We start from the raw sequence: 26,237 nt of genomic DNA on the forward strand, positions 1-26,237 counted from the left end.
TGCTTATCATGTTAAAACTACATGATTGAAAATTTTCCTTACTTTGAGAGATTATATAGTCACACATTTTATCATTTGCTGGTAGATGTAATTCAAAAACAAAAAACAACTGCAAGAATGATGACCAGGAGATGTAGTAAAGGGATGTTTAATGATTGTTTTGGACAATGAAATGCAAATGTCCACTGTTGATGTCATACAAATAAGAAAGACAGAAAATCAACAACTTGGTGTCATGTCAGCTTCCCCAGTCCAACTTAATAGTTGTTGTAATATATATTTGTTTTGGTTCAGAATTGAAGACACGTTTTTTTTGGAGTGTAACGCAAGGACTAACCAGTAGGGGGAGAGCCAGCTCTGACTAGTAAATCGACCTTTACTCAAACATAATTGGGCAATGCCATGCTCCACTGCTTGTGTATGTCAGGAACAAGGCATAATGCATCAAAGTGCTGCAAAGAACCTTTGCTATGAATCATGAGCACATTAAATAGAAAAAGAAAAACACAATTTAAATAAAAAACGATTTCAAAAGGACACAGATGATGACCACTGCCGTCTTAGCACAATGTGAAAACCCTTGCAGCACCAGAAACAATTTAATTACAGACTGACCTCATTTTAGTCGGAAGTCAGATAATGTTAAATGATGGATTACAAAAAAAAAGTACCACAATTAATTTTAACTAATGGGTGGGAGTTTAAGATGCAAGAAAGTGGACTGATGAGGGGGAAAAAAAAGTTTGTGCTTTAGCAATGAACCATTTTATTTCTAAGGACGAAACGCTTTGTGGCTTTCACACCGAATGTGGTTTAAATGTGTGATTGTTATAGCCATTCGATTCATAGTGGTTGTTACTGCCGACTTTGAGCTTTCAACCTGAGATTCCAGCGAATGCAGTTCACAAGCGAACAAAACATTTAGTCCTTCATGCCAAAACAGTTAAATCACTTAAGACTGCACACATCCTGCATTGCATGCTCTGATACAACTCCATTTTCATTATTGCTTTTCCATTTCCTTTTCAGTGGTATGAGAATTCCCACCCTGTCACATGTAAGTGGATGGGAATGCCATAACAAGTGGTGAGTGCCTTGGTCCCCTTCATCACATTGGAAAGTAAGAATAATTCATTGAAAAAAAACAAAACAAAAACAACTCGATCTGAGGTGAAAGTGCAGTGATCAAGTCATAATGAGCTGCAAAATGCATATATTCTATACATTCCGCCGGACCTCATTGGCTAGGCAGGCTTTCTTGGAATACCAGCACAGAATAACAAACTCAGCGAAAAGGTAAGACTTAAACCGTGATATTCACAGAAAAACTGTAGTGCGAGTTTGTGAGGGAGGGCGGGGAGTGAAGGATTGCATCAAGTGCTAATATATCATGACAATACATGTACTTGAGCTATAAAAAACTAACATGATACTGAACACAGAGCTCTTTCTAACAATCTGGTATACAACATTTACAAAATGAACATTGCAATAGTGTGTTATTTATAATATATATGCTACTGCCTTCTTCTGGTTCTCTGGCTTTCCCCAACATCTTCCCCATAACTGTTACATGGTAAAGAGTACACAACACAGCCGATGAGCGGCAGCCTATTACAAATAGAGAACAGGAAGACTCTGTGGAGAGTGAGTACACCTGCGTGTGTATCCTGAGTGCGTGTAGATGGTAGCTAAGATCGTAAACTAGCCGGCCACAACTTGCCGAGTTGAGAGAGTAAACTTCTGTGATACCAAGATTCTTCAGTTCACAAGAGAGTCCTTGTCAAAAAAAAGGGTACTTGCACACTTCAGACAGTCTTGATATACTTTAGGAGATAAGAGTCATCATGTCAATAATACCAATAGTATTAAACATCTTGCAAGGTTGTGTTCTGTCCAATGTTTTTGGATCCTTGTGTTGCACTGATGCGTTGTTGTACATGTGTGGGTGTGTGAAGGACTTAGTTCTGTCAGTTGGCTTGAGTCACTGGGTACGGAGATTCCCAATGATTAGTTCTGGCACAGTCTCAGAGGCGGGTCTGTGCCTCGGGGACATAGATTTCAATGCTGTCAGCGCTCTCCGTCGCAGAGTTCTGTCGCACCGAGGCTGCACGCTTTGCTGCCATCAACCGTTTTCTGGCTTCTTGCCGCTGCTTGTCCACGGCTGAGTCCATGCTCCTGTCCTTCCCAGCAGACAGCTTGGGCTTGGATTGCTTCTTTGGCATGGAAGATGGTAGCTGCTTTGTTTCAACCTGAGGAAAGTAAACTAGGTTATATATTTTGACAGTAAAACTAAAATACTCAAGAGTACAAAGTACAAATCTGTCTACAGTCACCTTTTCTGATTTCTCAGGAAGTTGCCAGTTGTTGGCTTTTAGTTGGTAGAGCTCATCAAACTTCAGACTGATGTCTTCTATTGAGAGCTGAAGCAGATCCCAGAAACCTGCAAGGTCCTGTGCTGTTGGCCGCGGGTTGGCATTGGTGTTCTGATGGGTGATACAAAATAATTTATTTATTTGAAATAAATTATAATGGCATCCATTCAAAGACTAGACTTGAGATGGCAACCACAGCACATATCATAAGTACATTCCAATATAAAATGTCCTATTCAGGTGGCATAGTAATTGCTGTATTTAGTTTGGAAGATTGTAAATTTTGGTTTCTGTTTCAATCATTTGACAAAAAAAAATATTTAATTGACCATAATCAATAAGATGGTGTATCCAGAATAAAACCTGTTCATTCTAATCTTGACTCACTGAATCAACCGTAAATGGGAGAATCCAAAAGAAAACATTATTTTTAGCCTACGTTGACATCTCCAGTAGCATACTGGTTAAAACGAAATGTCACGAATTTGTGACATCAAATCTACTGTGGCAATCCAATGTATCCCATTGGAGCACTTCCGTGGCTAACATCCGGCACAGGGAAAATAACAGAGCTTCTCACCAGGTTTTCATTACAGAGTCCCCTGAACTGCTCAAACTTCTGTGATATGAGGAGCTGGGCACTGCCTACTGCACTGCGGATCGTCCCCAACACTACAAAATCAGGCAAAGAAGCAACCAAGTTAAACAGTGATTGGTATTTAAATAAACATGTACTGTAAAAGGGCTCAAATTCTTCTTCCTGCTGCTCCAGTGCAATAGGGTGCATAATAAGGGAGCAATTTGCATGAAGACACAGGAAGTAGTGACCACACATGAAATATTCTTGTCGAGCAATGAAACATTATGTGACAGCAACACACAAAAATGACAAATTACACTCAATTACATTATTTTTCCAGCAAATGTTAGCATGCAAATGGAAATTCATGATCGAGCTCTGTGGAGAGCTGAGCGGTTTGATGATCTGATGGAGCCTCTCAAGTGACTCGGCTGTCCGCTCATTCATATTTCAAGAACTGCAGTAATGGATCTGCCAAAAAGCCCAAGTTGGAGTCTGGAAGATGGGAAGGCAGAGTGGTCTATGCACAAGCATAAGCTTACTCCAGCATTAATGGGCGATGTGATTGTGAGACAACAGGAGTAATAAGTGGTGTCTTATGTACTTTTAACAGTACAGTAATCCCTTGTTTATTGCAGTTAGTTACCTACGGAGGTCAAATATTTTCTCACAATAGTCTTTTTAATCTCCCATCAAGTACAATAACTGTAAGAGTGACTGATTAAATGCTCTTACCTTCCTCGGAAAGCTTGTTGTCTTTGGTCTCCTGATCCATTTGTTGGCACCAGCCCTCCATGCGGCCTGTTTCTGCCTGAAGCAGCTTCAGAAACCAGTTACCATCTCTGAGGCAAGCTGGCGTGCTGGCTTGTGCAGAGTCTCCTTGGGCGTTGCAGTTTCCGGTCTCCAGGCTTGGATCTGGCGGTGGCAGGGAGGACGGATCTAAAGCCGGGTCCAGCGTCTCTGGAGGCAAGGTGGATGTTCTGGATGGAGTTGAGGTGTGTTTAAGAGACAGCTGTTCGATGGCTATGTCCTGTCGGTTGGAATTTGTGGTCTTAGGGCTGTCGCAGCTGGTTTTGCCATTTTCTGTGGGTGCAGCTTCGTGGTGCTCCTGAGGCTCGGTCTCTGTGTTTTGTCTGGAGGCCATGCTGCTGTCCCGACTGAGACTGCAGAGACCAGCACAAACATCACCTTGACATCAATGACATGCATAAAAAAAATTCTCCTCACTACCAATTAGAGGCCACTGGGAATTACAGCCTGCTGATGTGTATCATTTACTACACAGGAACATGGACAGTCAAGAGGTCAGTGCAAGGCATATCCGGGATCAATTAGCACCAAATCATGTATAAAACAGATTAATTACATTCAGCTGGTTCAAAAGATAATTGTCCAGAAAAAAATGGATTGTGAAATGTGATTAAGGGTAATTATAGTATGCCGAGAAAGCTTAACTGGCTGGTGTGTCACAAATGTCAGCTTGCCACAGACAAAACGACGGCAGACTGACATCAATCACAACTTTGGCTTCTGTGCTTTAGTCAACAGCTTGCAGCTGTAAGAGCCACAAAAATGGCACCGAGTGTACAGACTTGCCATGTTTCAAGATGTGTATTAGTAAGTGGATGTACTTTGTAAAGACTCTAACTGCCTACACTTCTCATTAATGTGAATATATACTCACGGCCTGCCGTTTTCCACTTGAACTCCAATTGACTGGAATCTCAGGGGGGCAGTCAATGGCAACGGTTCCTCTCTTGGGGCAGGCTGAACGCAATCCACCTGATAATTACAACAACAACAACAAAACTCAACGCGTCTGATAGTAACCGCGTTGCAGTTGAAGTGGAATTGCATCCACTTCAACTAAAGAGGCAACAAATCAGACCTGAATTCCAATGGAGGATAACTTTCTTTTGGGTGCAGTGGGGGGCTGCTCCAGAGCAAGACAAGTGTTTAGGGTGTCATTTTGGGGCTGGGTAGATGTGGAAGTGGTGGTGGTAGAGGAAGTGGTAGTAGGAGGAAGGTCTCGAGGAGCTGGAACAGGGGGTGCAGGGGTTACGGAGGGGACAGTCGCTGGAGGCTGGTTCCTCTTGGCCAAACCGCCAGTGCGGATGCTACAGAGACTCTCAGAGGAATTGCTGCGTCCCGACTGGCTGTTTGCTTCACTGCCGTGGTCCCGTTGGTCCAGGTACGTGTCTTGGGCGGACTCTGTGCTGCTCTGAAGAGTCACAGAGATGAGGGGTTTGGAAGTGGTGCGGGGTGGGACTGGAGGCGGAGCCTTCCTGCTGTTGACTGTAGATGGGAAAAAGAAGAAACCAAAAAATGAGCTTAGATTTCTTTACTCTTTTGTAACCAACAAGCGGAAATGATCACACCTAAATTACAAATGTGATTATCTCAACAAGAAAACTTGCACTAGTACGTGCAAGAGCTACCACTATTTGTCTTGTCAATAGGCTGTGGGTTGTGTTCCATTGACGTCAGCCTGGCACTGGGGATTGTCCTTTGCATGCCACTCCTTCACACTTCATTGCTCATGGGACAACTTGGCTGTCTCTGCTCAAAGTCCTTCTCAAATCATCTGCCCAGGGACCAATACGTCCCTGTTTATATTATTCCCCATAAACAAAACAGTCTTAATAATTAGGCAGGTGAAATGGCGATGAGAAGTGTGCTGCTACAACCTCAAGAAAATTGTGCCCAACATGCACGCGTATAGTGACCTTTACACTCAATATACTGTAGTAGACAAGCAATAACAACTCACATTTGCATTGGGAAAATTCCTTGTTGTTGTAGTATTTCAAAATGGCATTAAAAATAAAAATAGGTCGTCATCAGCCTATGAGCCATCCTCACTATGATGTATTCAGTCTGACATGCATCTGCCATAGATGTACACTCCGACAGCGCTGCTAACTTTGATTGCGTCACATTGTACACCACTTGTGTTCAGGCATTCTGGCATTCTTCCTTCAAAAGGTTGTCTTATTTGGCGATGTAGAGCAGGAATGCTTGCGGAAAAGATGCCTGGTTTATCCTGATGCTGTGTTTAATGTTTAGATTATGGCTGGATATTTCTGTACTTGATCGCATTCATCTTTCCTTCAATTGTTACCAGTCAACTCGGTCCCTGCAGCTGAAAAACCCCATAAAATGATGCTGCCACCACCATGCTTAACTGTAGGAATGGTATTAGTCTGGTGATGAGCCGTGCCTGGTTTTCTCCAGGCCTAATCAGACCAGACAATCTTTCTCATGGTCTGGGGTTTTTTTCCACATGTTTTTTTGGGCAAACTATGTGCCATAAGTGCCAGATTGGTGGAGGGCTGCAGTAGTCGTTGACTTACTGTAACTTCTGGTTCTGGTCATCCTGAACTTCTTCCATCTGTGCCTTGTCACAATTCTGTCTCATGAGCACTTAGGGCAGTTTTCTTCGAACTCATAATACTCATTTGCTCTGACATGCTTTAAGTTCTTACATAGACAGACTTTCCTCATTAAGTCCAATCAGTTTTATTTCACATGACTGGACTCCATCAGTAGAACTATTTCAATGGGGGATCAGAAGAAATTTAGTTAACATTTAGTTAAATATGACTGTTACAGCAAAGGGTCTGAATACTTGTGATAGTTCAGCTTTTTCTTTTTTAATAAATTTGCAAATATTTCTACACTGTTTTTTTCCTGACAAGATGGGGTGCTGAGTGCACATTGATATTTTTTCCTTTTGATCCATAATTTCATCTAAAAAAAAAAAAAAAAAAAAAAACAGAACAGTGGTCACATTCTTGGAAACAATATTTCCTACTTGATGTTTCCATTTTTCATCCTGACAATTTATAAAATCAACACCCATACTTTTCCATTTTTGTGTAATAACCCTGCGTGTACACAGTTCATCAGAAAACACAAGTATTGTATTTCAAAGTGGTGTGAAAATCTGGCTCGAGCCGCGCATTGTATTACAAAATGTGTTAAAAACACATAAGGTCAGCAGTCCTACAGTAAAAACATGGCAAGCTTCCAACTGTGCGCTGAAAAGTCAACATTTAGCTTAGCACAGCATCTGACATATACAAGCAATAATTTGCTCAGGACAAGTAGACAGACAGCATTGTAAATCTTTTTCTATGGAGACGTAGCTGGAGACTCTTTGTGCTTAACCTGTCTAAACCTGTTGAACTGGATGCAACAGCCTAATCAGATCATGTAAATATATCAAGTTCAGGATGTGAAACTGGGATGCTCCTCACACCTCATGCATTTCAGGCTTTATTTACATACTGCAGGGTAATAATAGGTGTATGCGCTGATTGTTCCAAAGTGAATAACCCCAGGCAATAAAAGGTGAGGGCTGACTGATATTAGTCAGCTTCTATTGTAAACTAAACCGTCTTGTTTTTTTTTTAATCCACAAACATAATTGCTTTTGAGCTTACTGTGAAACTACAGATGCTTTTCCCATTCAAATCAAAAGATGACCTCATCAATGAGTGAGAGGAAGTGTGTGCAACACTGTGGAGGATGACTCATTGTCTATCCATGGTGATACACAGACACACCATAACCTTTGATAAATACCACTGATTCAATGAGCACACCCTGTTGGCACAACAAAAGTTTAAAACCTCCACTCAGGCTGGAGACATGATAAACATTTGTCATCATTTCAGTCAGCATGGCATTGTTACATTCCTGTTGTATACAAATCCCTAAGCTGTCAGGTGTGCTTTTTTTTTTACTTCACGGAAGACTTTAAAGTGCTCAAACTACAGACAAGAGCAGGAAGCTAATCAATTATTAATTCCACCTTTTTAGATCTTAACGTGTTGTTGCTGAACGCTAAATAAAAATGCCCCATTGAAGTGGAAGCGAAACAAAACCTTAAACAAGTTCCAACATTGATTAGATTAATTGGTGAACATTTATTCTCGAGGATGACAAGAAACGGATCGTGTAACAATAACACCTTAATTATAAATGCAATAAGACGTTTTAAAGTGAGGTGAGACTTTTTCACAACAAATCTGGGTACATGTTCACTCCAGAATGCAATACCGTTAACTTACTGTCGCTCTTCGATCACTGAAATAATGAAAAATTAACGAATATACCTACACTGTTATACTGATTCGATCATTGACGTGATCACATTGAACTACTCATGTGGCGTTTATAACCATTTATCTACAAAGACTGATAAGCTATGTTATCGAATCGTTAGTCTACTCTGATACCCCTTAGCATGTGCCGTGCTAGCTAGTAGTCTAGTACCGTCACTATGTGCTGCTACCATGCAGGACATTTAAAGCTAAGCAACCACTGACGGAGGTATCATATATCGGCCAAAGCAATGCCTATTAAGAGTGGCGGCTTAAGCCACGTTCACGCCACGCTGACAAGAGCCGCCACATAGCTGCCAGCATCCCCTTCTTCCTTTCTTCACCCACGCTAGCTAGCTACGTCAAACCGACATTACCATTAATGTTAGGTTAGCTTCCTCCTGCTAACATATTCAGGCTATTAGACCGCCAGAATGAAATCATCGAGTGAGGAAAAAAAAAAGCGCGACGACCGGACTTACTGTTATTGTCCGTGGTTCGAAAATCCTTATTGTGTCTCCATTCTTGAAACAGACAGACGAGACGATGCAAACGGGGAAACCGTCGCTGCCATAAGATACACAGCGCCGCTGTGAAAGAAGCTTGTAGTTCACGCCCTTCGACGCCGATTGGAGTTCGCAGCTTATACTATTTCCTGAGCAGCCATTGGACAGTTTTGTCATCGATGTCACCGATTAAGACATCCATTGGATCAAATGTCAACGCGGTGCTATCGCCGGAAACAGGCTGAAGCGTCGCAAACTTCACCCACAGTCAACATTGACCCTCATATACAGGTATATGTAATCTACTGTTATTAATTCTGCCTGTTTTTAGTAAAGGCAATCATGGATTGTCACTGCGAGGTGTCAATAGATAAATAAAGCAAAAAACACAAAAACAGCAACATGCACAAGGCTGAAATTGGCTTCTGATTCGACAATTAAAGGCCTATTATGCTCATTTTCCATCCTTTGTATTGAGTTGTGGTCTTCTATAGAGCAGCTACACACAATAACCCACACCGAAATGTTTTAGATTTTGCAGAATCTGCACCGATTCCAGTTGTATTTCCTTTCATTTGTGCTTCCTGACAAAATGGTCTGTTTTAATTTATTCCACCCGTGCACACCCACTCCATGGTGATTGGTCACAAGCCCAAAGTGCTTCCTAACTATGAACCATATAAGGAAGTCCGCCCCTCTGTGACATCACAAATGGGCAATTTTACCACGCCTTTTGAAACCCGGCATTTTGAGCCACACCAAACGTCTTCCAGGGCTCACTTCCAAATGCGTAAATGTCATTATCTGAAAATTTGGCATTGTTTAACACAACAATACAACATTCTAACTACATTTATAGGTCAGAAAAGTGGAAAAAGCATAATAAGTCTTCTTAATGTTAAAACATTTTCGACATTTCAGGCAAGACATTATCTTTACCTGACACTCACTGTATTTGTAAAACTTTAATTTGATATGTTAAAACGCAGTTTTACATTTAGAAGTTGGTTTTTTTTTTTAGCACCAAGTCCATATTAGACCTGGTCCACTTTGAAAAACAGGATTGGATGTTTGAAATCTGGACTGGATGAATGTGCAGACCACAAAGATTTTTTTTTAAAAATCACAGTTTTTGTGAAAAAAGGTACATTTCTCTAAGTTTATGGCAGTGGCTCTGGATTTAAGCAGGTCATCCAGAAATAGGAAGGTCGGTCGTTCCATCCTTGCTCCCCTCCACCCAGTCCTTGTCGTTGTGTCCCTGGGCAGGACACTTAACCCACCTTGCCTCCAGTCCTGCCCATACCTGGCAGCTACGTTTTTTTTTGTCAGTCTACTCCAGGGCAGCTGTGACTACAGATGTAGAGTACCACTACCAATGTGTGACTGAGTAGTGAATGAATAACACATTCACCTCATCATGAAGTGCTTTGGGTGCCTTGAGTAGCGCTATAAAATCAAATTCATGATTATCATTATTATAAAAATATTTTTTTTTTAGACCCCGATCCACTTTGAAAAACATTCACTATACTTTTCAAATCTGGACTGCATTAATCTACAGAGCCCAAAGATTCATAAAAACAAATGTTCACTCTATTGTTTTTGTGAAACCTTCATCCTATTTGTGAAAATGCAATAAAGCTGCATTTCTCCATGTCTTCCAGGCCAAGTGGTTTTCAAAGTGGACCAGGTCTAAAATTGACTAGGTGCAATATGCATCTATTGTATTTTCACAAATGGAATAAAGGTTTCACAAAAACAATAGTGGGAGTCAGGCAAAGGTATTGTCTTACCTTACGTTTTCACATCGAGAAGTGTCACAAAAAACTGACAATCAGTGGACAAACAGTTGCACTGCATGTTATTGGAAAACCACCATAAAAAAGGCTTCAGCGTCATGCAAATTCATTCATTCAATTCATAGCTTTACAAGTATTTTCCTGACCGCTTGACAGAATGTACTTTAGTGGATCATTTTGTTCTACAAAGTCAAAATCATTCATGCTTTCATGAATGACTGACACAACTCTTACTGTATGGTGTCCATTCACACACTCATGTGGATGAGAAATCGTGTCAACAAGTAATCTCATATTTCTTTAAAAGTCAACCAACAGAAATGTGATATGATCATATCAATTCCCCATTGAATTGAATGTCCCTATTTTTTAACACAGAAGCTGTAAGGACAAATGGTTAAATGTAACCAGTTTAAAGGTTTGAAAGGCTGAAATTCAAATGTATAAATGTCTTGGAACCTTTCAGTTCAAATGATTAATTAAACCATATAACACACAGGTGGGCAAACTATGGCCCCGGGACCACATCCGGCACACCAGTTGTATTTAAGTATTTAATATAAACTTTAAAGGGGACCTATTATGCTTTTTCCACTTTTCTGACCTATAAATTGTATTTGCATGTTCAACAAAAGTTTCTGATAATGAGGTTTGTGCATTTGGAAATGAGCCCTGAAAAAAATTCAAAACGCTCGGTTTCAAAAGCTGTGATAAAACTGCCCCTTTGTGATGTCACGGAGGGGCGGACTTCCTTACATGGTTTCACTTCCTTACATGGTTACACGGCATGCTTGGAGGCGGGCCGTCGGTGGAATAAATTAAAACAGATCATTTTGGCAGGAAGTACAAATCAAAGCAAATACAGATGGAATCGGTGCAGATCTGCAAAATCGAGAAAGTTTTCAGTCCGGGTTATTGTGTGTAGCTGCTCTATCGGAGTTCACAACTCAATACAAAGGGTTTAAAAATGAGCATAATAGGTCCCCTTTAACATACAAGCCGCCAACATGACTTGCAAGTAGTCAGTCATTCTGAGACAACCTTTTTAGTGGCTAGTAGTTAGTCACAACATGATAGTTTCATTGTAGACAATGATCAATTATAGTCAATTGATGATTTCATAATGTTGACATTTGAACTGATTTTTTAAAGTTTGCTCCCACGTTTGTGCGGAACAGTACTCACTTGTGTTGGAGCTGTAGCTTTTGTCGGTGGGCGGTGGTGAGTCTGAATCCACAGAACCTGTATCTTCATCCTGGGAACAGCCCGCCTGGATGGCTCTCAGGTAACTGTGGCTGCGCGACCTGAAGCAGGTAGGGGCAGGAAGGTCCAGAGCTTCCACTGCCTGCGATTCGCCCTCACAGTGTGGAACGGAGTGCCCAAAGCCATGGCCACATACCTGAAAGATCGTGTGCAGACTCACACGCTAAGGGAAGAAGGTAAACTGAGAAACATGCAATCAGTTGCTACACCTTAAGATGAGATGTACATGACACTTAATCAAAGAAGTCAGTGTGAAATATGGATTGTAGTTTCTGGGTTAAAAATATTTTTGCATCATCAAGTGAGTAACTCAAAATAGTTGTCTTTGATCAGTCAGCTCTGAAGTGGTTGATCAAGCATTTAAAAAGGAGCAATGCATTCGGGACCCAGAATTGCTTTATTATCACATTAAAAGACAAAAAGTCAAGTTGATTATGCAGTATCATTGATCCTTCTAAGGTGTGATGGTTGTTTTGAAAGTGGTCTACATTCTCACTAATATGATCTCACCATTTACATAACATGAGCCACACAAACCCACTGACCTAAGGTGACAATTGGGTGAAAAAATACAACTGACTTCCGAATTCACACAATTAAAACATATACCTGAGCGGTGGATCCTCTGGCCAAGGTGCTGGGGCACTGGCTGAACTCATTGTGTCTCTGCTGTGATTGCGTCTCCAGTGGGCTCACCAGGCAGTCTAAGTTGTCCAGGCTACGATTTGTGGACAGCTCTTTAAGGGAAGGAAGGCAGCTGTGGAAATGAGTGTAATAATAATTAGCTTCTAAAAGATCATCCAGAGTACAGTACAGTGAAGAGAAAACTGTCGTTTATTATCCAGGAGAAACTTGAAATCATACTCCAAACATCCCCCATGGATATTTTTAGATTAAATGCCATTGAGATGTATGTGAACAGTGAAGGTTGTTTTTAGTAGCAGCACAGAGGAAACATTGATTTATGAGCTAAATCACGTCATATGATTTGTCCGCAATTTGTCCGTCATTTACAGCAAGTTTCCCCTGTCCTGGTCTGGACTGTTGGCTTCTGGTGTTAGTGAAAATTGGTGTGCTCCAAAACAGTAGGGGACTGCAGTGGTTAACATGAATGCTTTACATGTTAAGAAATTAAAGCTGGGAAGGAAGGAAGGAAACATTTTTTTTAAGGAAGGCAGGTTGAAAGAATTATGGTGGGTAGCGGGAGTGGGGCAAGCGAGGTGGGGGGGGGGGCATTGCAACCTGCCTAGGGATGTCACTGACCTGAGATGCTGCATAGAGCATGCACTCTGCAGTGGAGACCAAAGAAAATCGTCCCTCATGAGAGCGTAGCAACGAGGCCTGTCAGCGTGGATGAGGGGGTAAAAAACATGGCATGGCAAATTCACCTCTATTTCTGTTTTTTTTTTTTATTATTTTCCCAGCAACTCTCTGACAATATGAACCCCTTTTTTTTAAACATGCTGCTGTACTGCCACTTTATCATGTATGGCTAGATACTGCCCTCTGCTGTCTAGCTTTGGGAACGTGAGAAAAAAAATATCAGACCACTTTGACATACAAATTTTCTGCTGTAATGAAATAAAAAGAGATCGCTGTGCTTAAGGGACTCACTTCCGTGGAGGTGGCAGAGGTTGCTGTTCACTCAGGGAGTGCTGAGTGGCCTTCAGATAACTCTGGCGACGGGCTGCAGATTTGGGGGACGGCTTCGGACTCCCCTCTGAGTCATCACTGTCCTCCGTGTCGCCCATTGCTTTCACATAGCTTCCACTGCGCATTCTTCGACAGGGGATTTCTGTTCCTTTGGTCCATCCGCGACCCAAAGTGCCAGCCCAGTCGCCCAACGGGACCTGAATTGTAGAAAAAACATGTCTGACTTTTCAGTGTAATTCACATATACAGGCGGCATTTATCCTTGCATGTTGCATGGTCTTCATGGTTTGATTTTATGATTTTAAAATATGTATGTAATGAAATGAACAATGAAACTTTGAGATAATAGATAAAGGAGAGCATCTAGTCCCGATGCCTCCCGGACGCCTCCCTGGTGAGGTGTTCCGGGCATGCCCAGCCGGGAAAAGGACCCGGGGCAGACCTAGGACACGCTGGAGGGACTATGTCTCACAGCTGGCCTGGGAACGCCTTGGTGTCCTCCTTGGAAGTGGAGGTGGCCGGGGATCGGGAAGTCTGGGCTTCCCTACTAAGACTGCTGCCCCCGCGACCCGGACCCGGATAAGCGGAGGAAAATGGATGGATGGATGGAGAGCATAAAAGTATATGATAAAAAACACAAATAACTCATAGTAATATGCATGCAAACTTACAAAGAATGATGATGAGGATGAATACTCACTGCTACTCCTACCTGAAGAAACTGGTTTGTCAAATCCTGGTGGCATGACTTTGTTTTTAAAAGTGTCCTGTTGACCGTAGCAGAGCCTTTCTGTAACACTTGCCTGGCCTGATTGAGCGTGAGATTGGACCAGGAACCCCTCTTCACCTGTGTATCGTCCTTGCTTCGAGTTCTTCCGTCCTCTTCCTTGGATCCTGCTAGCGTGACCGGACACCCTAAGAGCTTGAGGTCACTGCTGCTTTTCGAGGTTTTGAGAGAATGTGCAGATATTGTGTTGTAGCCCTGTGGGATATATCTGGTGTGGGCCTGGCTGTCTGATATCGCTCTACCAAGTGTCATCATGCACAATGGGTTGCGGTAACCGACAGCGATGGTGCCAGCTTTGGTAGCATCAATGTCAAGAGCATCATCTGAGCTCCACAGTCCTAATGCGTTGGGTCTTGTTCTCTGTTTTTGTCCTTCGGTCTTTGCACCATCTTTACTCTTGCTCCTGTGGGTTGATCTACCACCATCCTCTGTATTTGTATTTCCTTTAATCGTAGAGTTTTCCAAAGATTGAGATTTGGCAAAGAGCTTCTGCACCGAATGCATTAAATGGCGTATCCGTCCTGGACTCTCGCTGCGTTGTTTCGACATACGTCCTCTGTGGAACTGCAGAGTGCTGAAGCCGTCGCGCTGCAGAGGCAGATGCCGTTCCAGTTGATCCAAAATGTTGGACGGTAACCGATTCATCTTGGCTGCTGCCGCAGACGAGATAGTGGCCGATCCACTTGTGATCATGGGAGCACCGGTTAAACCCAAGCCCAGACCCATACCCATAGACAACGAGGTGGATAGGGTACCTGCCCTGCCGCCCTGCCCAACTCCACCACTTCCTGCCATACATCCCTGGGGACAGTCCACCTGCTCCGTTTGGGGGGTGAAGTGCAGACGGGGGAATGTGCTGCTGTTGGACATTTGGTTGAAAGGCAGCAGGCAGTCAGGGGTCAAGGTCGTCGGGCTCGTCGGAGTGCACTGGTGAAGGTGAGGATCTAGGGTACCATAGTGATTTATGGTTGGACTCAACACAAAAGAGCAGTGAGGGTCAGAGGTCAAAGGGCAGAGAGTTTTCTGCGGACACCCCGATGGTTCGCATGAGTCCGACAGATGACGACTGCGGTTGGCTCCTAACCCTTTCATGGCTGATAGGTTGTCCTTAGATCATGTTGCTAGTCAGTGCAGGACCAGAGACCCAAAGTGCTCATCCTGCAATTTGGGAAGACACAGAAAGTATTTGTTATTGTGTTTTTTATTTATACATTGTTGAGTGACTTTATTTAAAAAAAAAAACAACATAATTTGACATGGCATGAAAAGAAAATAAACTAATTATGACAAAAAAATGTCAAGAGCCACACATAGGATCTTAGATACCATAAACACCACCAGGTGGAGCCCTACTGGCCAGGTCATTTTAACATGTAATGTACATTAATGTTAAAAGTTAAATTCATGCGTATTATGTAACTTTAAACGTTGCTTATCATATTATATTTAATTGAATATGAAATATTCTTCTGACTGGCACTCACAGACCTGATCAAAGATATCATACTGTTGTACAGCCTGGAGGCACTCTACTGACAATGCACCCATTTTATGACTCATATGTAAATGAAGTGAATATGAATAAAAAGTACTCTCTGCTTTAAAACAGTAAGAGAATCCTCACTTCCGCAAATCATTGTGTTGCCTTGCCATCTGCTTTATGTACATACTGTGTAATAATTATGTTAATGTGTTCTTTTAGACAAACTACAGTATGTCTCTTCTGAGTTTGTCCATCTACAACAAGGGCGGCCATTACATCGATAGTGACCTATCGGTCATATGACATCAGTTATTTACGAAGTTTACAACATACAATGCAAAGGAAAATTTCATTCATTCATTCATCTTCTACCGCTTTTTCCTCACGAGTGTCGCAGGGGTGCTGAAGCCTATCCCAGCTGTCTTTGGGCAAAAAGCGGGGTACACCCTGGACTGGTCGCCAGCCAATCACACGGCACATATAGACAAACAACCATTCACACTCACATTCATACCTATGGACAATTTGGAGTCGCCAATTAACCTAGCATGTTTTTTTGGAATGTGGGAGGAAAAACCGGAGTAACCGGAGAAAACCCACGCATGCACGGGGAGAACATGCAAACTCCACACAGAGATGGCCGAGGGTGGAATTGAACCCTGGTCTCATAGCTGTGAGGTCTGCGCGCTAACCACTAAACAAAAACAATTCATGCAAAACAAGACAAAGCAAGAAAATAAATGCACAAAATCCAAACCAAACCACCTAAAATTGACTGTTTATTTTTATTAAAAGTAAAAAAAAATTAAGATGACTAACATTTCGTCTGTGTGGAGTTAGCGCTCATGTCTTCATAGCGTACCTGAATGCACCATCCAAGTCAGACTCGGCTGTGCATTGTGTGGCTCCATCAAGTTAGTTATTACTTGTATGTAATAATAAAACTAAGTTAAAATACTATTTTAAAGTATATTAAAAAGTAATGTGAACCTTTATTTTATTACACAATGCAGTGGGTACTAAAGTTGTGCGTCACATATTTTTTGTGGTAGGTGAGGTTGTTGAAACCATGTGAAAAGCTACTTAAACCATCAAAAGCTTGTCTCAGATTAATTCTGACTGCTTGTAAGTCATGTTACCACCCTGTATGTTAAGTTTATGTTAATTATTATTGGAAGCAAGCTGGATTCCCCGGGCTGTAGTTTGCCCACCCGTGGGTTATAGCGAGAAAAGAAAATCAGAGGGAAATGAATAACAAAAAAAAAAAGGCAAAATGCAATGTCATGTCCTATCAAAGACCTTTGAATTTGTAAAGCTCCCTAGGAAGAGTCATATTTCATCTACTTTATAAGCCCTCATTATTCACCAGCTAGATCCGAGCTGCATTTGATTCCTTCTAACAGATGCTGTGTGTATCACAGTGGAGTGAGTCACTGATCAGTCAATGGTAAAAGCCCACTTGCCACTACAAGCATGAAATCTTGCACGGGAGCTGAATGTTAAGCGAGCACGTTTTCATAGCATGTTGCTTTGCCACATTCGCTCTTTGAGCTTCCCCTTTGCAATCTCTCCTGTGAGGCAGCAGCCACTTATCGGAGTCAGTGTTCCTGGATGGGCACAGCCGTGTGCTGACAAATGCACCTGCATTTTTTTTTTTTCCCCCAACATCGCCGCATGCTGTAACTCATCCGGCCCAGCTGACTGTATCCCCCCCCCATGTGTGTGTTCACGTCCTGGAGGCGCCACTGCTCACACTGACACACACACACAGAAACGTGCTAACCGTTCGTCCACCCGCCTACTGCACTGATGAACCCTTGTGAAGTGTTGAACATCACAGGGCCAGAATGAGAAGGAAATAAGTTCACTCTTTTCATTTCTGTGTAATGGACAACTTAAGGCTCCTGCATGATAACATACTAAATAAGTCCACTAATTACTCGTATGTATACAAATGCAACATGCATTATATAAACACACACACACAGGAAGCAATATCTGAGTCACTTTTGTACACATGCATCATTACAAGTTGACGGTTCCAGTCGCACGTAAAAACAAGTTATTTTTCTATTCTAGTCGCGCAAAGGTCATCTGTAGGTTAAACCCCCCCACAGGCATTGAATATAATGGTTTGTGAAGGTGAAACTAGAGAAACACCACAATCGCCGTTAAACATTGTGGAAAATGAGATGTGACAGGAGAGGTTGAAATTGTCACTGTCGCATAGAAAGACCATGTGAGTCGGGGATGGTTTTCTCCTTACATAACATCATAATAACATACAATAAAACACACAAATTTAAATATCTTGAAAATTAACTGTAAAGCCGGACTTGGATAGTGAGGATAAAACCGCACAGAAAATGAAAACTAAGAAATAGAATATACATACGAATTTATCCTGATGAGGATATTTGCCTACTTACCACTTCCACACGGATAGGGAGGATAACTATTAACAGTTATTTAACCTTTAACATGAACATTAATCAAACGTAATAATTTTTTCTGGGTACATGATACCATACAGCATCCATATCAAACTTGCGCGGTCCGCACTAACATTAAACTTTCATATCAAGGCGAGGGACTCAAGCTAGTGTCCTGTGGGCCACATTTGGCCCGCGGGCCGCATGTTTGAGACCCCTGAGCTACAGTATGATTTCTATTTGCTGCCAGAACTTAGAGAACACAGAAAATGAAAACTAAGAAATAGAATAGAACTCAAAATGTATTATACATACAAATTTATCCCGATGAGGATATTTGCCTACTTACCACTTCCACACGGATAGGGAGGATAACTATTAACAGTTATTTAACCTTTAACATGAACATTAATCAAACGTAATAATTTTTTTCTGGGTACATGATACCATACAGCATCCATATCAAACTTGCGCGGTCCGCACTAACATTAAACTTTCATATCAAGGCGGGGGACTCAAACTAGTGTCCTGCGGGCCACATTTGGCCCGCGGGCCGCATGTTTGAGACCCCTGAGCTACAGTATGATTTCTATTTGCTGCCAGAACTTAGAGAACACAGAAAATGAAAACTAAGAAATAGAATAGAACTCAAAATGTAATACACATACAAATTTATCCCGATGAGGATATTTGCCTACAGCAATTAACAAATGAGAAAGAGGGTGCTGAGGCTTTGACGAAACAATGGATCTGCACAGGATCAACAAAATTTAATGCTGCTTTGTCAAAGCCGCCATCACTGGTCCACTGCAGGGAATTTACGTCATGCAGCTTCACGCTGACATACAGCTGTGGTTAGGGCCATGCAAGGTCTGATAACAAGCAGAAGCAAGAGTTACTGGACTGTGTTAGCCACTAAGCAGAGCTGTAATAAACGTGTCCTCTAGGCACATGCCCCCCCCACACACACCTCTTGCCTCTAGTGATGAGCAGAGAAGAAAAGATTGAGGTATCGATCGTGGTCTTGCTCCTTGTTCAAAGGGTGAATATACAGCTGCTTTGTATTGGATTTGCTTCCCATTGTGTGTCATCTACGCTGTCTCAGAGGCATATCTTGTACATTTAATAAACATTCTCCTACAATTAACACAATCATCCATTGCATTTACTCATATCATTGTCACCCATAATGGTTAATCACCTTTATATATTGAATTTGTGTCTTTCAGTCATTTATTTTCTACCGCTTATCCTCACGAGGGTTGTTAAGAGGGGTGCTGGAGCCTACCCCAGCTGTCTTCACCCTGAAATGGTTGCCAGCCAATCACAGGGCACATATAGACAAACAACCATTCACACTCACATTCATACCTATGGACAATTTTGGAGTCGCTAATTAACCTAGCATGTTTTTGGAATGTGGGTGGAAACCGGATAACCCACGCATGCAAACTCCACACAAAGATGGCCGAGGGTGGAATTGAACTCGGGTCTCCTCGCCGTGTGCTAACCACTCAACCACCGTCCAGCCTAATTTGTGTCTTATATAAATATGACAATATGACAATCTACTCCGGTTTCCTCCCACATTCCAAAAACATGCTAGGTTATATTTATGATATAACCTAGCATGTTTACGATATGGACAGTTGAGATCATCCATTTTAACAACTAAAATCTTACATGCTCATTTATCGTCCCTTTGTTGTGGACAAAGACAAAGAGTTGTGGACTCTTATAGAGCAGCCACACATGATAACTAGCACAGAAAACTTTCTAGACCTTCCGGAATCTGCACCTATTCCAGCTGTATTTTTTTGAATTTCATGCTATTCCACCCACCGACCGCCTGGCACACCCTCTTCACAGTAAAATGTGACATTCTTTCCCTTATGAGTCATTGCAAGGTGCCTCTAACAAAGTGTGTCCGACAATGAGTACTGCTCGGGGAGACGATGTTTCCACACTTCCACCAGAGACATCACTCGGATTAAAGTGGGGGCTTTGTCCCTAGGTGTGTGTGACGTTTTTCATAACAACAACATCGGCTTCATCAATTAACTTTTGAAGAGCTCAGTGTCTTCCTTGAAAGACGCCTTTCCTCTACAAAGTCTTCCAGATATCATCTTTTTATATTTAAAAAAAACAGTCTAAATGACTATATTCGATATTCACGATATTTACCAGACAGTATCTGCTGTGACCACCATTTGTTTTCTACAAATCACGTCGTTATATGTGGCCTGAGGAATGGCCTCCTTTTCAATGGTTGTGTGAATTTGCTGGATATTCGCAGGAACCGTAACATGTTCATGTTGCTGTTGTATACGCCAATCCAGAGCATCACATCCTTGCAGCATGGGGCGGTGTATTATCATGCTGCAACATGAGATAATGGTCGTACATGAATGACATATATGAGCCTCAGGATCATGACACAGTATCTTTGTGGATTCAAAATGCCATCAATAAAACACACCTGATGATATGTTATGTTATGGCCTGCCCATAACATAACATCTACCGCGACCACGGGACACTCCATCCACAATGTTGACATCAGAAAAACAGTCACCCACATGACACCATACATTTTGGCTGCCCTGTACAGTGAAAACAGTGGATTAATTTGTGAAGACAACACCTCTCCAAAGTGCCAGAAGCCATTGGATGTGAGTGTTTGCCCACTCGTGTTGGTTATGACAACAAACTGCAGAACCCAGTGAAGATGACAAAAATGCAGATGAGCTTCCTCGAGATGGTTTGTGACAAGTTTTTGTGCAGAATTTTTTTTTGGTTATGAAAGCCGATGTTTGTTGCAGCAGTTGTACAGGTAGCGAGTAGTTTCAGAAAGTATACAGGATACTGGATACTGGATACTGGATACTGGATACAGTCATTCTGGACTGGTGTGGTTACACATGGTCTGGGGTTGTGAGGCCGGTTGGATATACTGCCAGACTCTCTTGAGCCAATGCTCTAAAACAGGGTTCTCATACTCAATTTACCTGGGGGCCACTGGAGTTAGGGTCTGGGCAAGGCTGGGCCGCATCAGGTTTTCCAAAAAAAAAAAAAAACAACGAATTTATTAAAAACAAAAAAATATACAAACTTTTTCAGTGCTTTGGTTCCAATTTTCTACAATAAAAGCTCTGATAAAAAATTCCACTGTTCTCAAATATCTTAATTTTTATTTTTCTGCACAAAATAAGATGAAAAATAAATAAACAAATCAAGAATACAGAAAATCAATCAGTAATAAATAAATATAATAATAATAATAAAATGGCAAATAATAAAAACTTAAGAAACCACATATAGTTGGTGGGTAGACAAATTATTTTTTTCAGATTAAAATGAACAAAGCATTATTAGAGCCCTGTAGACATGACAAAACACGACTATAGTCACATTTATACTCTTTATTATAACATATTGCACAACTGCAGGGTCTTGAGACACATGCTAACACATGCTAACTCGCAAACTAAGTTTCATTAATGTTCATGTTAAAGGTTAAATAACTGTTAATACTGTACATTTGAATCTGAAAAAAATAATTTCTCTACCAACTGTATGTGGTTTCTTACGTTTTTTTATTTGCTGTTTTATTATTATTTTACTTATTTATTACTGATTAATTGATTTATTGTCTTTATTCTTAATTGTTTATTTATTTTTTTATTTTATTTTGTGTATAGAAAAATAAAAATTAAGATATTTGAGAATAGTAGAATGTTTTATCAGATATTTTGGTGTGGAAAACCGGAACCAAAGTACTGAAAAGTGTAGGGTATAGCAGAAGCAATTTATTGATTTTTTTTCCAGTTTTTAATAAATGCGTTTTTTTTTTTTTTTGAAAACCTGAACCTAGCTCCGGTGGCCCCCAGGTAAATTGAGTTTAAGACCCCTGATCTAACGTGTCTGAATCTAAAAATGACATAATAATAATAAGTAGCTGCATATCTCCAATGACCCATTCATTCAAACATGGTTTATATGGCTGAGAGGCACATAAATAGCACTGGGACACTTTTTCACTGCAGGGGTATTGAACTCCCAAATTATTGGTGGTCACACATAAGAAGAATAATGTTAATAAAAAGAAGTCACAAGATAACTACTCAGATGTACTGTAATGTGATTTAAGGTTACAGTGTGAATATTTTAATGCTATTGCCCACAGTGGACTTCTAGTTATGTAGAGTTAGTTAATAGTCTCGTATCCAGCATTAATTATAGAAAAATGAGCTGATAATAAAAAGTAGGATGGCAGTCAGGACAATAAGAGGACCATACGGTGTTTCCAGGATGTCACCGTCAAACATGATAGATGTTGCTCTCTTAATGCATAGAGTGGTTAAATATTCAGAGGTAAGCCGCCATTGGATTCTCATCATTGCTTTGCCCCATTAAAGTAGTCCCACTGCACACCTCTCTCTCCCTTGTTCACCTCTGCACGCACTGAAGTGTAATTAGAAGGAGGTTGCACTTTTCCCTTAGGCCGTTTACCAACGTGACTGCTCTGCTGCTGCTTTCTTTCGACATTTTTTTCCACTTGGTCTCGTGTCTGACCGCTCAGACCCGCTTAAGAGTTTGAGTCTCAAGTTCTTGTTTTTTTAATGCATAAGATTAGACACATGCAATCCAGAAAATAAGTAAATGTCACAAAAAAGTGGGCTAATAAATTGACTGCAAATTTCAGAAAATAACAGATGAAATGATACAGCACTCTACAAGAAGCAATGAAGTCTGTAAAATTAAATAATTAAAAATAAAAAAAAATTATAATGAGAATAATTATAATGATAAAGATTATAACAATAATGATAATAATAATAATAATATTACAATAATAATAATAACAGGGGAAACAAGACAGTGGCATGAACATGATTATATCTTGCTATATCTTGCTGCGGGTAGGCATTTATAAGCTTTTGCTTCAGCCTACTCCTTTTCGGGCTTGGGATCAGATAGTTGAATAAAAATGTAAATAATGGAAAGTTATATTTTCATTGATGTAAGAAATGCACTGTAATGTTTCATATATTTGCCCAAATAAAGGAAAAAAAAGCAAGGGCATGGAGCTGAGCAGCAGCAACAAATACATTAAATATGATGCTATATAAAGACAGAACCAATTGATTAACTTGAACACAAATTAAGTATCCTCATCAATAAATGATCTTGATGTTCATCCTTTCGATGTTCGTCCTTTCTTCCTGCAGCTGTCAGGCTCTACAACCAGCACCGCTCCCAATAGACTTCTACACCGCTATGTACATCTGTGTAATACTTCAATACTTGTAATACATGTGTAATACTTTTTCCACAGTCAGTATAGTTACTCCAGACCCCATTCACTGTACAATATCTGATCAACCTCCATGTGCAATATTAAGGGCTCTAAATGCAATATACTAAGTCCTATGTGAAGTATTTCCATAATGCCTCATACAGTAAACCTCGGATATATCGGACTCGGATATATCGGAAATTCGCTCACAACGGACAGATAAAAAAAGAACCAATTTTTCTGTAATGCATTTCCAATAAAAATTGGATTTCACATATTTCGGACAAAATCTCCAGTCCCGTTCCAATGCATTTCCATTAAATTTCCCTCGCATATATCGGATGGCCGCATCGTGGAGCTCCGATTCGCCGAATTGTGACAGGCCGCTATACGACGTCATTTGCAGCGTCCTGCGCATCCAGGTACATTGGAAACATAGTCAAGGAAGTGCCTTTTTATAATGAATAAAATCCGATTTACGCATATACCGGATATAAATCCGATATATGCGTAAAACGGACATTTTCCGGTATACGCATATAACGGATTTCGCTTATATCGGACAAAACCAGTGGGAACAATTGAATCCGATATATCCGAGCTTTACTGTATTAACTCTCTAACAAGATCTCAGTGTATAGACTGGTTATGTATCTCATCTCGTTTCATATTATCTACATACTGTATTGTATATAACTCTTGGAAAAACTGATGATTTTTGTTAATACTTGGGTTGTTTATATTGTTTATTTTTCTATATTGTGTATTTTGTACTGCTTAACTGACTCTGTACTCTTGCTGCTGTGCAATACAAATTTCCCCACTGAGGGACGAATAAAGGCATATCTTAATCTTAATCTCTATTGTTCTAACCGTATAAAGCAAAGAGTAGAATATGCAATTCAAGTGCCGCAATCTGTGATTAAATGACTCTGACGCCGCAACAGTCCCAGGCAAAACAAGACATAAAGTAACCAATAACCTGCATGCATTTCCCCGTGTGCCTTCATATGCAGTTGCGTCATGCATGCTAAACACGCAGAACGCGGCCATCACACTGTTCTAACCACTAGCCATACATTTAGCTCCAACACTCCTTCCCCAGGGAGTTATTGCATGCCATCGTTTATAGCTGGCAGGGTTGAATCCTCCACCAGTGCTCGTTTAAAATGCTGTCAAAGCTTGAATAGTCTCGGGGGCTCGGTCTTAAATGGGAAATGCTTTGGTCTATTCTGGAAAGAGAAAAAGGGAGAGGAGACAATAGCGTTCCATAGTAAGCAGCACAATTTGCTTTTTTTTTTTTTTTGCTTTCAAACTATTGGGGATAAAGCTTTTGGAAGCTGGATTAAATTGGATCAGTTTTATGTTGAGCTGTTGGGGGTTTATCCTTCTCTATGCATGCTGTGACCCCTATTTCAACTGGCCCTAAATTGTCTGATCAAAAAGCATGGTACAAAAGCACATAGTAAAAATCAATTGTAATGTACAGTATCTCTGGTGACTAATATTATGAGTGGAAATATTCTGCACCAAGCAACACAGCAGCGTCAAGGGTTCACGTTTATATTACCGTAATATCAAGATTTTTGGCTCCATCATATTCCAATCTGGGGTCTCATATTAAACGGATTTCTTAGAGATTGTTCGGCATAAATCCTATGGGAGAATGAGATTGGGCTAGATGTCTCCAGCTGCTCAAATTGGCCTCAGCACTCAAAACAAGAAGAACTTAATATGCAGCTTTGCTGTCGCTATAGCGCGGAGGGGATTAGAGAATCCAGCACTATCAGGATTTAGGATTGGATGCGTTCTCCACATGACAGTCATCACTGGTGCCTCTGTAGGAGAAATGGTCATGCAGGGGGTTGGACCAGGACGGTTGAAGAGGAGTCACACTTAATCAAGAGCTGGTGAGAGGATTAGGACCAAGGTCGAAGTAAATATGTGCTGTTTTTTTTTTTTTTTGTTTTTTTTTTTTCGAAAAAGTGCTGCAAAGTGGTCTAATTAGAAAGAGCATCAAAGCTTGCAGTACAAGGAATGGGCGTAATGGGATCAGAAAGAGCTATGGGATCACATATATAGAACACTGTCGGGTATTAAAAAGGTAGAGCACAATATTCTGAATCAGCCGGTGCAATATTTTAGAAAAAAAAAAACAACTACAAAATCCGGTTGGGATTAAATATTTCCATATTTATAAAAAATTTGCAAGCATTAGAGTATTCATGTATACAAGCACGGAAACAAAGATTAAAGTGGAAATATTTAATGTCCGATATGGGGAGACTTATTTCCATGCCGTAATCCTAACCATGTGCGATTAATTTCTCTCGCAACAAAGCGGCTGAAGTGCCACCCCACCAGAAAATCTAATCATTCCAACCCCTTTTGCACATTTACGCTATAACCTCCAGCCCTTGTATTCACTTAGCAATATGAGATACAACAACAACTCACTTCCTGTTTACAGGAATGGAAAGGCTTTAAGGTGCACACCAGTGAAAAGTATGGACTTGTTGAAATAAACAAGTTATAAGTGCCGACAGCTACTAGCAAGTTAAGTGGGTGCGGTCCTTGGGTCTCTGGGGGCCACTGGAACTAGGGTCTGGGCAAGGCTGGGCCACATCAGGTTTAAAAAAAAAAAAACAAACGCATTTATTAAAAACTTTTTCAGTGCTTTGGTTCCGATTTTCTACAAGAAAAGCTCTGATAAAACATTCCACTGTTCTCAAATATCTTAATTTTTATTTTTCTGCACAAAATAAGATGAAAAATAAATAAACAAATCAAGAATAAAGAAAATCAATCAATCAGTAATAAATAAATATAATAATAATAATAATAATAAAACGGCAAATAATAAAAACTTAAGAAACCACATATAGTTGGCGGGTAGACAAATTATTTTTTCAGATTAAAATGAACAAAGCATTATTAGAGCCCTGTAGACAT

General features: G+C 40.7%; 1 protein-coding gene across 6 annotated transcripts in view; it reads right to left on the reverse strand.

Annotated features, from left to right (window-relative positions):
* Positions 1-132: 132 nt before the first annotated feature.
* dlgap4a (discs, large (Drosophila) homolog-associated protein 4a) overlaps positions 133-26,237 on the reverse strand; it is a 78,169-nt gene continuing 52,064 nt past the window's right edge. The window contains exons 2-12 of one of the 6 annotated variants that reach the window (XM_078796562.1): positions 13,997-15,229; positions 13,246-13,481; positions 12,895-12,972; positions 12,241-12,388; positions 11,554-11,767; positions 4,844-5,250; positions 4,640-4,737; positions 3,691-4,118; positions 2,956-3,047; positions 2,337-2,486; positions 133-2,252 (exon numbers count right to left, since the gene is read on the reverse strand). In XM_078796562.1, coding sequence (XP_078652688.1) covers positions 2,028-2,252; positions 2,337-2,486; positions 2,956-3,047; positions 3,691-4,118; positions 4,640-4,737; positions 4,844-5,250; positions 11,554-11,767; positions 12,241-12,388; positions 12,895-12,972; positions 13,246-13,481; positions 13,997-15,163 — 3,243 coding nt within the window. In that variant the 5' untranslated portion in view covers positions 15,164-15,229 and the 3' untranslated portion in view covers positions 133-2,027. Of the gene's footprint in view, positions 2,253-2,336; positions 2,487-2,955; positions 3,048-3,690; positions 4,119-4,639; positions 4,738-4,843; positions 5,251-11,553; positions 11,795-12,240; positions 12,389-12,894; positions 12,973-13,245; positions 13,482-13,984; positions 15,230-26,237 lie in introns of all 6 variants that reach the window. The other 5 variants (XM_078796561.1, XM_078796560.1, XM_058051058.2 and 2 more) reach the window with 5 other exon arrangements.

This window comes from Doryrhamphus excisus, linkage group LG15 (genome assembly GCF_037039965.1).
Source record: "Doryrhamphus excisus strain RoL-2023G ecotype Guam linkage group LG15, RoL_Dexc_Guam_v1.1, whole genome shotgun sequence".
Taxonomy (NCBI): domain Eukaryota; kingdom Metazoa; phylum Chordata; class Actinopteri; order Syngnathiformes; family Syngnathidae; genus Doryrhamphus; species Doryrhamphus excisus.